The sequence below is a fragment of the Brachycentrus maculatus genome, unplaced genomic scaffold (assembly GCF_059751285.1).
Source record: "Brachycentrus maculatus isolate JH-2025_06_01 unplaced genomic scaffold, ASM5975128v1 h1tg000050l, whole genome shotgun sequence".
Classification (NCBI taxonomy): domain Eukaryota; kingdom Metazoa; phylum Arthropoda; class Insecta; order Trichoptera; family Brachycentridae; genus Brachycentrus; species Brachycentrus maculatus.
The window spans coordinates 3,492,966-3,508,177 of record NW_028280804.1 but is presented as its reverse complement, the minus strand read 5'-3'; the positions used below and the strand labels follow the sequence as shown (position 1 = coordinate 3,508,177).

Sequence of the window (15,212 nt, the reverse complement as noted above, 5' to 3'; positions counted from 1 at the left end):
CCATATATCAAATATCGTCAGTTTTCATTTGTACATGTTTTCAGAATGCCCAGAAAATGTACTATATCCCAGCAAAAGCGGCATATTTTAAACTTAATATTTACCCGCTACAGGGCAGAAAGTGTGTTGTTGCATTTTGAAGAAAAGGATTGTTTAATTATTTTTTTATGTTATCAATATTTTTTAAATGGGGAAAAAACATTCAGGTTTTTCTTAAAAAGATCTGTTGCACAGAAAAAAGTTCAATAAGTGGCTTCACATTTATTTTTAATACATTTTATTGTATCTTTAAACTTTAAAAACGACCTCCTAAAAATCTTTTTTTTTTTAAATATATATGACGTTGTTGAAAGAAAAGAGCGATATGTTATAACGCATTCATTATTAACACGAGACCCAAAAAAAACAACAACAAAATATTATTCTGTATACTTAAATCATATAAGATATGCAGTTTGTAGTTTTTTAACGTTTAAAAGCACAAAAAAATATACCTTCGTGAAAAGGTAGGTAAGCCCCTATTATTTAGGTTAAAGGTGAACGAATTCGTCGGAAAGAGAAACTTCGACCCACATTTCCTTCGATGCATTTTGTTACCATTTTTTACAGAATGATATTAATTTAGCCTTTATTTTTACATAATCTTTATTTCATAAATCATATCTTCTGATTTATGATATAAAAATTATTAATGGAAGAGGTTCATTGATTCACTTCTAAAATTTGTATTTTTATTTTTGTATACATATTTTCTCACTACTGTGTATGTATTTATTTCAACATTAGATGAACATGGCTATGGTGTGTAACATTCACCATTATATCCATGATTTATAAAATTATTCTATAAATTGATATTTTCGTTTTTAACAATATTTAAATTGATTTCATTTAAGATCCCAATTTCAATTTGGATCAAGAACCCAAGCGTCTACTGATGTCGCGGGTTTGATTCCCGCCAATTGCAAATAAATTCAAGAAAGATTTATTTTCAATTAGTCTGGGTGTTTGTGATGTATTTTTCATAATTGTCTTCCCTTCCCTTACTAACCTACCTGCAGACAAGCCTCTAAAAATAATGGCTTTGCCATTCCTGTAAAAAATATTATTTTCGTTAAAATCATTATAAGTACCTACATAATATATCGCAGTGACTAGTTAGTGCCGTTACTACGTTTGCACAAGTATGAGTTGAATGCTCTGTTTTTCATTTTACTTGTAAAATACTATTAATGTGATTTGTTTTTAATTGACTTATGAGGAGGTGTCGGAAAAAATTGGACTAATATTTGCTCCAATATTTTTAATCTACTTTAAATTTATTTATTAATAAAAAAATACAGTGTACAAAATTGAAAACGTTGTTAAATATGTGGCCTTTTGGCCGAGAAACAAAGGTGATACCAAAAATGTGTTTTATAAAAACAATCAATAAATTAATTAATTATATTAATTGATTACGTATTGTGTGGCGCGAACGCTATATATATCGAAGTGCTAGGAAACCAAATTAAATTATAAGTAATGTTTGGTGAGTGTGAAGGGTGTGGATGTGGGGTGTGTGACGAGGGATGTGTGGGTGTGGGGTGTGATGAGGGATGTGTGGGTGTGCGTGTGATGAGCGATGGTGGGTGTGGGGTGTGCTGGAAGCCGCGTGAGGTGACACCTACCGTGGGGACCTACGCAACTACACGCAGTTTTGTTACTAGTTACATGGTCTGTGATCTGCGCCCGCCTCGGAGGAGCGTTAGTGGGCGAGTAGGGAGGCGCTTTCCAGAAAAACCCGTAATACAGGGACAGCATTATAGCCGCCAAGGACACCGAGAATACGTAGATTATCACGGTCACCACCCGAACCATCTTTTTGTTCTGTTTGGGCTCATAAAGCCGATCCTTGGACTCATCTCCGGCGAACTTGATTTTCTCTTCAGTGGACGGAGTGGAGTACAGCTTCTCGTGAACGCTGTTCTGACGGAATGAACCGCCTCCGGAACGGATACTATTATTCAGCACCGATTTACAACTCATCTTGGTTCAGGCAGAGCTTTCTAGTGGAGTTTTCAGCATCGACTGAGCCCTAAAGCGCAACGCTGAAATGCTCTACTTTCAGCGCGTGGTACCTACTATCTCAGATCGATCCACTTGTGCACTTTTCAGCGCCCGAAAACCCGCGAAGCTTTCAGAACTGCACATCAACTTTTTACATTAAAACTCAGATTTTTATGGCAATAAAAACGAACGATACAAAAGACAACCGCGCCGATACTGCAGTACATTAATTTAATGTTAACAACTACACTGTCGGATGTTTATCGAAACCGACCGCCCTCGGTCTATTTCAGTCCGATTTAATGATCACATTCTCACCGCAACAAGGCGCACCGAGCGTCTCTAGGAATTATTTTTCGAAAATAATTCATATTTCATTCTCGCAATAACTCATTTCTGTTTAACTGTTTACGGGAACGAATATTTCCCCGCACGTGGTGTCCCGACAACTTAGCGGCTGTCAAACAACGAGCTTTCGCACTTAACGAGGTATGACGGAGCTTTTACCGTTACCGACTATTTGTGTAGAGGTTAACGAAGCGAGATTTATCGACAGTTCGGTAAATTTGGACTTGTCAATGTTAGTTGTCGGAGAAAATGTTGTTTATTTGCCGCGGACTCGCCTAGCCGTTCGCCCGAAAGAAAATCAATATCGAGATGGACGAAACGGGTTGCGCAATTGCCTTCTAGCCCGCCTAATATACCGCGGAACTTCGAGTGCTCCAAATAACAACAAATAAATTTCATGTTACTATTATGTTGCATTCGTGTCCGAGATGAAATACCAAACAGATTGAGTAAAGTATTCACATGAAACTTTTTAAATAAAACAAACTATTTACATGAAATTATTAATAAAAAATTAAATATATTTAAAAACCGCCTTTTACATGAAACCTGTTTTTATAAGTTTTACAAATTCATGGGAGAAAAATATATGTTGCATTTTCTAGGACGTACACAATTTAATATGGATAAAAATACATAATTTAACATTTTGACGGTTTTAATAAATTTTTATTTACAAACTGGGAGAAGCCTGACTTCCATATTCTTCTACATATTTGTTGAGATGTCAAAATGTAAAAAGTGGAGAAATACAGATCTATGAACAAGGATTTGGACTCTCCCAAAAAGCTGTGAATAATGCTATTATAATCTCGTAATGATAATAAATAAAAGGGTTTCTGCTAAAAAAAGCTTCTTGAAAACCAGCCAAAGATGGTTCTAGTGGACTCACACGTTAAGCATCATGAGATTTATTATTTATGTAGGAGTTCAAAATTTTTTAATAATGTGGTTGTCAATCGTGGGAAGATTCGTAAATGTTACACGTGTGTAAAGTTGTCATTTAACCAGTCTATGACAAGTCATAAGCCTTGTTGTACCTTTCATATACAATAGATGAGTAAAAATATGTTGAAACTTCCATATTTTTCCTCATTTATGTTGAGATATCTTTGTAAAGATAATTTAATTTCAACTGGTAAAAAAGAAGGTATTTTATATCACAAATAGTTTTAATAAAGAATACTTTTCCCTTCATCAAGTTATTTTCCCACTAATGGCCAAATATTCGATGAAAGCTTTCGTATTTGTTTGCTTGTCACGCCATATTACAAGGAGACATTGAGACATATTTGGTTGTTATTTGGACAATGATGCTGGCATTATACAAACTCGTATGTATGTACGAGGTGGACATCATAATGATGAAATCGTCAAACATTATTATGATATCTGCCTTATGACATACTTATGTATTTGTTTTATATAATGCCTGCATCATTTTCACAAAATAACAAAACGTACATATATCTCAATGTCTCCTAGTTATATGACTTTACGAGCCAACATCATCCGTTTCCTTTTTTTCTATCATAAAATATAAATGAAACGCAAAATTTTTGAAAACTTCGAATTGAACCTTGATTTATATTACAATACAATAATACTGTATAATAAATAATAATAAATGAAATAAACTGTTGACAGTTTTATTTTCACTTTTATACTGTTGCTGTTTAATTATATAAATAATAGGGTTCCACTTAGAAATGTCAGTACAAAACTTAAATGTTATACGTAGTAGAACTTATGATTGTCGTCATTAAAATCGTTTTAAGGTAAGTAATTTTATTTTGAATTGCATTACCTTGCCATAATGTTGTTAACGATCAAGATAACACTACTTTGATACAATGCAGTACCCTACGCATTATTAATTGCAGATAAGGGTTAGAAAAAAATTTTTACGTAGTCAAAAAAAACCTGCATTCTCAAATTATTATTTTTTTCAATTTAAAATAAAAAGAGTGCATAACATGCGTAATAAATTCACACGTCACACGTCTCCCTACGCCCATTTTTTTAGAATATAGTCGTTTATTATAATTTATTTTTAAGAATACTTATGTATTTAAAAAAAAAACAAATTGTTACTCCTTACCACTCAACAACTATTTTATTTTCAAAACCATATATTTATCTCGAAAAAAAACATATTTTTGCAAAACGATGTTTCTAGAAAAAAAAAATACATCTAATGTTACCTGCGTTTAAATAAAAATTACAATTTAATGTATATTGGGTATTAATCAAACTGTTTCGGATTCTTACGAAGTGGTTTAAATAAAATAAATGCCAACAACTAAAAACCTAAAATATTTAATCATTCAAAAACAAATAGTATAAATTTATTTAATTGGGAAGAATTCGCAACTGGCGCACTGTTGATAATACTGCACCCGCTCTCACAGACCATATTACTATTAGTAACTTCAACTAATAATGAACAAATCCACGTTGTGTACAAACCACTGCACTTCCTCTAACGGAAGGACGGTAGTTCGTCTGTCCGTTTCCGTACTTAAAGCCGACGGCAATATAAACAAACGTTAAGGGTAAATTTTGCATCCGGTAAAAGTTTGATTACTTGATTACAATTTCATGATGTTTCAGTTATTTCAGGATGCTTCGAAAGCTTTCTTTGGAGCGAGTCTACAATCCTTGAATGACTCTATAATCGTATAAAATAAATAATTAAATTACCTTAATCCTGAGTATTTTGCGCGTATATCGTTTATTGAAAAAATATATTGATTTTAACGTGTTTAAAATATGTTAAAATGCTGCCTAAAATGAAAATGCTGCCTAAAACATTTAAAAAAATATATTTTTTTAACTAAATTTCAACAGGTATTTCAAGTATTAATATTTAATTTCAGATGATAAAAGATTAAATTGCTATTTGCACATAAAATACTACATAATGATTGTAGGGACAAACTTTCGTAAGTTTAATCGATTCTCCTGTGTAATTTCCTTATTTGCAGATAGGATATTTCTGCTTACAGGAGGCGATATGTTGGTAATCGTTGCTCTAAGATTAAATCGGAGCACTCTATCTATATATTATAAATAGTTAAAAGTATTATTCCTTAATTCAGCTCCAGTTCGTCAAAATTTTCCTTCTCGTTGTTTGAGGTATGGAGGCCTCACGACATCGCAATCATGGCTGCCTTCAGATCGAAAACACTTTGCAACGTTAACAAATACTTTTTGCTGATCTATTCACTATTGGATTACGTCTAGCCGATTGTTTTCCTGACCGAATACCCACAAATGTTATTGAACTTATATAAACTGACGTTTTTTATAGAGCGTAGTACAAAATAACAGGATGTTTTTTTCAAAATTTTCAGTGTATCATATATATGTTCATAATATTGTATTAAAATTTTCATAATATTGTATTGGCCCCAGAAAAGATGGGCCAATCCTTACTACCCTTCGAGGATAGTAAGTAGATTGAAAAAGCCCGAACGAGAGAAGTCTGGAAAAAATTAAAAGAAGCCTTCATCCAGCAGAGGAAAGACAGCTGACAAAGAAGAAGAAGAAGATTGTTTGAATATTTAATAGCACCATAATCTTGTATTGAAACTAGTTTTTATTATTATTTATTATAATTTTTCCTTTGAAGTCCAAACTATTTAAACCATTGATGTTAAATTATACATTTCTTGAATGTTTTCCGCAGATACTTTGTGGCACATTTTATAAACTTTATAAAATTAATTAACTTTGCTTTCACCACTTCTTTTTATTAATACAATTTAACCTACTGGTTTCGACAATACCTTGTCATCATCAGGGTTTATTTTAAATAAAAAACATTAAAAATGTTTAGGATTTTTGTGGAGTGTGTGGAAGTTTTTGGTGAGAGTATTTTAATGTTTTTAATGTTTTTGATTTAAAATAAACCCTTATGATGACAAAGTTCAGTCGAAACCGGTAGGTTAAGTTGTATTAATAAAAAAAGTGGTGAAAACAAAGTTAATTAATTTTATAAAGTTTATAAAATGTGCCACAAGGTTAATTAAGTTTTTAAATTATACATGCTAAGTATCTCAACTGAGATGAAGCATCTATTGTCTATTTATATAAGAAAAATATGGAAGTCTAAGCATTCAGGGGCTAACCATTTAAGTTCTGATTAGTAAGTAAATCACTTATCACACAATAATACAATGAGATACACAGAAACCCATGGTCGCAATTGTGGAGGTCTTTACCCAAAAGTTACACTTCCAATATTGCATAAAAAATTATTTGAATGCAAATCTGTTCTGTTTACTGTATTATATCGAAATCTTAATTAAAGTTGCGACAAAACGTGACCAATCATGTGTTAAACTAATATAAAACACGAAACTAGTAGTCATAAATAAACTCAAGTGGTAAAAAAAATGTTTCCTGAATCATTATAAAATCATTGAATCGCACCAAAAGGTAACAATTTTATAAGGTTCTTGGTTACTTAAAAACATTTAAAATGAAAATGTAACGTTTTGGTAAAGACGTCTACAACTGTCATCAAAAAAAGTGATTTATTTCGTTTTATTAAGAGTAAAAATGAGAAAAAAATATCGAAAATTCAATTAATAATCCATAACTATAATTTTGAATTTTCTACATCCCTCGCATATACTAACAACTCTGTGCTTTGCGGAAATGGGCTGAGTGAAAAAAATTGTTACGTTTTTTAACAGTATTTTTCAAATAAAAATTACATTCAATTAGTAAAACCAAGTTTTATTTTTCGATTTCGATTTTGTTATATGTATTGATTTTAATACAAGGCAAACAATGAACCTTTTTAAATTTTAGTCTACTTTTTTTACATGGTATCTCATGAAACGTATTAACCGTGTAAATGGGGAGTTCAGTATACAATATGTGTCTTGTGCTCACAGCTTTAAAGCTTTTATTATTAATAAAAACCATAATCCGACTTATTTTATTTTTGTCATAATGTATAAAATAGGGCAAACCATTATGATAACATTTTATGATTTTTTCCCTCTTGTTATGTTCAAATCTAATAGATTAATTTGTCAACATAATGTAATGCTGTTTACTTCTGTATCCGATTACACATTTGATCTCTGCATTATAATACGAAATACATAGAACCTAATAATTCATCACCGAATGTGTCATTACACAGTATAAGGCAGTTCTAAAACATTACATTTTGACATCTTAACAAAGATGAAGAAGAATATGGAAGTCTGGGTGAATGTTATACAGACTTATGACCTGTATAACATTCACCATTCTACTCATGATTGACAACTACACTTCTCAAATTATTGGAACTCATACATATATCGCTCACCACTTTCAGGAACGTCATATTAAAAAAAAACTTAATTTTTCAGGAGATCGTTTTTAAAGTTTAAAAATATAATAAAATGTATTAAAAATAAATATCATGCCACTTTTTGAACTTTTTACTGTACAACAGATCTTTTAAGGTAAAACATGAATGATTTTTCTCCATTGAAAAAATATTTAGTTTATTTAAAAAAATAATTAAACAATACATTTTCTTGCAAAAAAACACTTTCTGCCCTGTAGCGAGTAAATATCAAATTATAAATATGCCGCTTTTGCTGGGATATAATACATTTTCTGAGCATGCACAACTGAAAATGGACGATTTTTGATATATAACGTTGTTAAAAGGAGTGAGCGATATGTATATAAATCTCACGACGCTTTATGTATGAGCTCAGTGGATCCATATATGGGTGGTTTGAGAAAGATTTTATATAGTAGAGACCCTTTTATTTAGATGTATATAAATTCCCAACCGGATTATTTTACATACTGGATTATTCACCTTTTAACGGAGAATGTATATTTTTTTTAAACCCTTACCGTACCCCAATGGTGCATAGGGCACTGCTTTATATAAACGCAGTGTTATCTTGATCGTTTCCACATGAAGGACGGCCAAATGCCAAGTCATAAGCCCTGGGATACTCAGATTTCTATCTTAAGTATAAAAACAGTAGATAATTAATCTCAAGTTGAGACACATATAATACTATATTTATTCTTACAACTAGTTTTGGAAGCTATAGATATTTCCAATACTAATCGTAACAGTTTAATACTCAAGTGGTAAAAATCAAGTGTATTTAAAAACCTTATAAAATAAAACAACTTTGTTTTAACCACTTTTTATTGGTACACTTTATCCAACCGGTTTCGACAAGAACCATGTCATCATTAGGGTTTATGTACTAAATTCTAAAACATTTACATACTCATAGTTAATTACCTTATGAGTAGGTATTTAAATGTTTCGGAATTTAGTACTTAAACCCTGATGATGACAAGGTTCTTGGCGAAACCGATCGGATTAAGTGTACCAATAAAAAGTGGTTAAAACAAAGTTGTTATATTTTATAAAGTTTATAAAATGTGCCAAAGTATCTGCGAAAAACATTCAAGAAAAGTTTTATTCATAATTTAATCATGTCTTGTCACATAGTGAATGGCGAAATAATAAATAATGTAACTGAACTTTACAGCAATAACAACAAAAAAACGTTGTGAACAACAACCACTTCTTAAAACGATTCCCGCACAATTCCCCATATTTCATTTAAAAATACAAAATTGTATACCTCAAGCATTGACAGCTAGTTCCTCAGATACGATAATTCATGTTTTTAAAAGAAGGATGTAAAGTAAACATTCTCAAAAGAAGATATCTCAATTTATTTGTTCTAACCGCTAACACACACAGGCGTCTGAGTATGGTGAGCGTGGGGCCGTTAAATTGATGGAATATCCTCGGTATTTGGCCGGACCATCCGATGCAATATTTCCGTCGGCTATTTCTGATATTTTAATGCGTATCTGGTAGCAATGATGAACCGCAGATTCCGCGGTGGAGTCATAAAACTATCAGTTTTTATGTTTCACATCGCGCTAACCATGCATGAGTGGTGAGTGTCAAGAAAAATGCACCTTTCAATGCAAAACAAAGACATATTTAGGTAAGTATACGTGATAGCAGATTCAATATCTTTATAAAATAAAACAACTTTGTTTTAACCACTTTTTATTGGTACACTTTTTCCAACCGGTTTCAACAAGAACCTTGTCATCATCAGGGTTTATGTACTAATTCTAAAACATTGAAATACTCATAGTTAGGTTATAGATAATTACCCTTCCCTTACGATACCAAAAACTTCCACGCACTCCGTACACCATATGAAAATGTGATTTAAAAATTTTGCGCAGTGCTCAATAAAAGCAACATTTAGGAGATTTTCCCGTTTTTAAAACAATATTTTTGGGATATTAATTAAAAAATAACGACATTTTTATGCAACTCAAAATACATATTTATTCATTTAACTTCCATAATGTTTGATTGTACTGAATATAAATTTGTATTGGCGGGCTAATTGCTATAATCTGAAGCTTTCCACCAATTAAAAATATACTTTTAAGATAGTCAAGGTGTTCATATTTTAATAGCTGTTTTAAATATGTTATGTATATTTGAAAAAAGCGTTTTGATTTTGAAAAATTATCATTTTTATAGATCAATACCATCATATATTATTATTATCAAAACGACTCACTTAATTTGATTTGATTATACTGTATCAACTCCCAAGAGTATTGCGAATACCAAGCAATGTTATCAAATTAAATTAATAAAGAATCCAATAATAAAAATGCTGGTTGCTTTTAACTTTATTAAGTTTTTCTCTTATACAAGTATGTAAGTGAATATTAAATATTGGGTTCATATTAAGGTATCATTCTGTCTATAATAAGTATCCTAAAATATACAAAATTTGTACGTAAATTTTATTTATTACTTATTACCATAGTAAATGTTTCAACGCAAATGAGTAAGAATTTGGCGTTTAACAGAACTAAATTTATCATAGGAAACATTCTTTGAATTCCTGAATTTTGACTTTAAAACAATGACTGTATATCCCGGAAAAATATCTTACAATTATGAACAGAGCTGGATCCGGTTTAAAAATAATAATGCCAACTATTTTTATATTACTCAGTATAAATTTAGACGTTATCTAAGATAAATATTTAAAAAAAACTCCAAATTAAGTATTGAGAGTAACATTCGAGAGGAACCCTCATTTTACGATTATATTTAAAATTTCTCTAATTAATTGATATTCTTTACCTGAATACACCCATCCAACTTACTTTTACTCATTGAATTTAGTTGAAAACAATAATAACTCGACTAGTTTCGAGAATTAAAGATGTTCTATCACCAGGAGAAAACAAACATCATATTTTCAGTTAGTATTTTCACCTGTCAATGAGAACACCTGTAGTTCTCGAAACTAGTCGTGTTTCTTTAAATTAACTCAAAGGTAGTCGTATTTATTTGTTTCATTTGTGCATTTAAGTCGATGTTGATTAACACGATGTTGTTTCACAAAATTAATGCTGAATCACAAAATGGTATGGAGGCATGAAACTACGCGATCATAAATGCGGATAATCGAACAAGAGCGTCTAATTTTATAAATTGATTCGGCAGTCACTTTGTTGAAATATTAATTTATTTTAAATTTAAATTTCACTTATTAAATGCCTCTATTTCTAAAAATCTATTACGACTCGAGCTTCGATGCATTTTGCATAACTTTGAAACACGTTAGGTATTCAAATACGGTATTTGAAAATGACGCGGAATGCATCGCAACGCGTGTCACAATAGATAAGAAATAATGGTATCTACCAAGTTACAAAATTAATTTTAAAAGAATATGTATCTTAATCAAGTGTTTTGAAACGGTTACTATAATTCATATTCTTAGCGAAAATCTAGGGAAATGGTTTAAAAACTAAAATGATTAAGAAAATAAATCATCGTGGATCTTCCTAAAATAAAACATATCTAGAGGAAGATCAAAGAACTCTTGCATGCTGCAGAAAGAAAATTTTTAACCTAAGGGCGAGGAGAGCTGACCCCAACAGCATACAAAGACGATAAGTTGGGATGGAGCCAGGAAGAAGAAGAGATTTGAAAAGTAAGATAATAATCGAGTAAGATAACTTCGAACCTCCGAGATGAAGGCTCTCCGATCCATAACCGGAAACACATTGCGAGACCGAGTAAGAAATACTGACATTCGGAGCATGTGTAAGACGGAGTATATCGTGAGGTGGGGACAACGAAGGCGATTCTGGAATGATCATGTAAACAGAATGTCAGATGACAGACTTCCACGTGTCGCCCTTCAAGGAATCTCTGAAGGACGAAGACCCCCAGGCAGACCTCCAAAAAGGTGGAAAGATAGCTGGGAGTCAACATCCTAAGAGCTACAAGCGGAAGCACAAACAGATCCTTAGGATCTAGAAAAAGAAGAAGAAATCAGGTGTATTGAAATGTCTAATATAATTCAAGTGCTTGCAAAAATTTATAAGGAATCTTTTTAGGGAGATGGTTAAATAACTAAGATTATTAAAAAAATAACTCGTCGTGGATCTTCCTCGAATAACGTCTGGAGGAAGTTCATATAACTCTAGAGGAAGTTCATATAACTCTTGGATGTTGCAGGAAGAAATTATGATTCGAAGGCACGACCTAGGTGAATTTACCCAAGATATAAGGACTTTTAACCTGAGGACGAGGAGAGCTGACTCCAACAGTATACAAATACGATAAATTGAGATGGAGCAAATAAGAAGAAGAGATTAGAAAAGTAAGATAATAATGTTAAATAAGTCAAATTTAATCCGGTTCTATTACCGGGCCATTCGCCAAGTTATCCTGAACATCTCGGCTCAAGCATAATATTATTTGTATCAATTCATTTGTGATACATCACACATCATCGGATACAGTTCGTTTATTCGACGTATTGTATTTTGAGAGTCCGAATACTTCAAATGATATTTTTAACATGACCAGTGGGTACTTCTGAATTCTGTTACTTTGGATTAGCCGTGATAGGGCTTCGCGATTTTCAGATATTAGGTAGGTTTCCTCTGCGATAACCTTTTATATTGTACCTATATTGTATATTATATATTGTGTACGTATTAGGTGCATGTGCTGGAGACCCTATGTTCGATTCCAGGGAGGAATTAAAATAAGTATTATATTATTTATTGATTCGGCATTAATTTTATGGAATGACAGTTTGATTATTTTTTTTAAATCACCACTTAATGAGTTTTATTTCATTACACACGAGTAGTTTTACTTTTTACTTGTAGATGAAAACATCTGTAGTTTTCGAAACTAGTCGTGCATAATGAAATAAAACTCAATAATTTGTATTAACCAAGTGTTTAACTTTTTTTCAATAAAATAAACATTTTCGATTTTCACTCTAATATATTTATTTAATACGAGTATTTATCTTGGGCTGGTACATGAAGCATACGATATAAAGATCACCTTTCTACGCATAAATGACGATAAATATAACACTGCGTCAATATGAATCAGTGCCCTACACACCATTTCGGGAGGATAAGGTTAAAAAGAAAACATGTGCGTAGGTACCAAAACGTTAATGATAAAAGTATATTATATCTGATCAGAAAACAGTGCAAAAGTGAGATTATTACATTGAAAGTTTAGTACAACATATAACAAAACGATGTATGCTAGAAGCTTGAATGGTCATACAAGGAAATAAATCAAGGCTGAGCTAAGCACTATCGATAAAAATAAGAAAGGTGTGTTGATGGTTGGTTGGCAATAGAAGCAGGGAATGACCGAGAAAAAAAACAACATTTATTCAAATATTCATGATACTTTAGTTAATGAGATTAGTAGTAAGGCTTCTTTATTACTTTTTGTGTAATCGGCAGTGATTTTGTGTCATTTTATCTGTTTTTTTTTACCCATGTATTAGTTTCTAGGTAGATTGTTTATATTATATTTCATTTTTGTCTTTTGGCTTTGTCCGCCTCCGTAGTGTAATGGTCAGCGCGCTCGGCTACCGTTCTGGAGGTCCCGGGTTCGATTCCCAGAGGGGGTCAAATAAATATAAGTGATTTTTTCACTGTAATATTTATTCAATATTAACCTGGACTGGTACCTGAAGCGGAGGGCTGATCACCTTTCCTTCATGTGTAAACGATCAAGACAACACTGCGTTTATATGAAGCAGTGCCCTATGCACCATTGGGGTGCGTATAAGGGTTTTATTATTATTATATTTCATACTTTATTACAGCTTTGTTTAACAGCTACGTACATGCTAAACTTAGCGACCTGGTAAGATCACATTGCCCATAGTTATAATAGCCGATCATCGAAGCTTGAGGGGTCTATCAACCAATTCGTCTGGAATATCCAGCTCTTTTCGATACTCTGGAGCCATATTATATGTTGATTTATTCATGAGTAGATAGAGTTTATACTCAACCCTTTCGGAAAAGCGTAATAGTTGGACGCCAAAGAAAATATTTTTCCTTATATCCACTTAAAGAATTGACGTAATAAGATTTTTTATTACAAAAAATAGTACGCATTGAATATAAAAAAAACTCTGTTCAATATTAAATATCAAGATTATTGAATATTGAACTGAAATGCGTCACTTAATAATATTCAAGACTTTATATATTAAATTAACAAATCAAACACTGATTTTTAGAGTTTAATTAATTGTATTTTATAATTAAAACACGTAAAAATAAAATTTGTTACATTTGTTTCGCACGACTAATTTTCAAACTACTGTACAATATATTATTTTGAGAAATAAAAAGACTTTGTTTTTTGATCCACGCAAATTTTTATTAACAACCAACTAGTTTCCCTGAATTGAACTCTGAAGAGGGCAACAGGTTGTTGCCGAAACTAGTTGGTTGTTAATAAAAATGTGAGTGGATCAAAAAACAAAGTATTTTTATTTCTCAAAATAATATATCACTATGATCCACAAAGTTAATGCTTTCAATATTTAAAATATACATACTGTACAATAGTTTAAAAATGCCATAACAAAGCATAACAATTTTCGCAAATTTTATTTTTATGTGTTTTTATAATAAAACATACAATATATTATTAGATTAAAACCAATATTTTTAGCTTTTCCACTTTATTTTATATTTCCACTTTATTTTATTTAAATAAAGTGGAAAAGCTAAAAATGTTGGTTTTAATCTAATAATATATTAAAAATACAATTCCATCACGAAGTGTCAGTGGATAATATAAATCTAATAAAACATACAATTTAGTAAACTCTAAAAATCAATGTTTAATTTTAATATTTAATACATAAATTAAAATGGAATTCTACAAATTAAACGCCATATCTATAAATAATATTTGACACTATTAACATGAGAAACCGAATAAAATAAAATAATAAAATAAAATAATATTTTTTTTTTAACAAATAGACGTTAATATTCGTTTTGCTACATACCATCGATATCATCGGCGTATGTAATATTGTTGAATTCAAGTTGGTCCGTCATGTTGAATCTAACATCTCTGAACGCCATGGGGCTATCGGGGTCATTAGAGACCTTCGGGGGGTCCCATACCAACACGTAGTACAGGGACAACAAGATCGCGGCCATGGACACGGACAGGACGTACGCCAGGACGGTCAGAACCCTCACGAACTTGCTGGCCACCTTGGCCTCGGCCTGCTGCTCCTTGGCTCTGGTGGCGAACGTCTCCTCGGGCTCTTCATCTTGAGGAGTCCCGTGGCGACCGTCGGGACTCTTGGGGGGAGATAAGATACCGACACTGCGCATCATTTTGGACAGTAAAAAGTCTCAATACTATTGCTCTAAAAATCGACACCAAATTTCACTTTTTGTCT

At 31.8% G+C, this 15,212-nt stretch overlaps 1 protein-coding gene across 2 annotated transcripts in view; it reads right to left on the bottom strand.

Annotated features, from left to right (window-relative positions):
• The window catches only part of LOC148312125 (uncharacterized), a 23,722-nt gene extending 8,510 nt beyond the window's left edge, over positions 1–15,212 (bottom strand). Inside the window, exon 1 of one of the 2 annotated variants that reach the window (XM_088277937.1) lies at positions 14,808–15,212. In XM_088277937.1, coding sequence (XP_088134063.1) covers positions 14,808–15,147 — 340 coding nt within the window. In that variant the 5' untranslated portion in view covers positions 15,148–15,212. Of the gene's footprint in view, positions 1–1,670; positions 2,709–14,807 lie in introns of those variants that run through there. The other variant, XM_088277936.1, reaches the window with a different exon arrangement.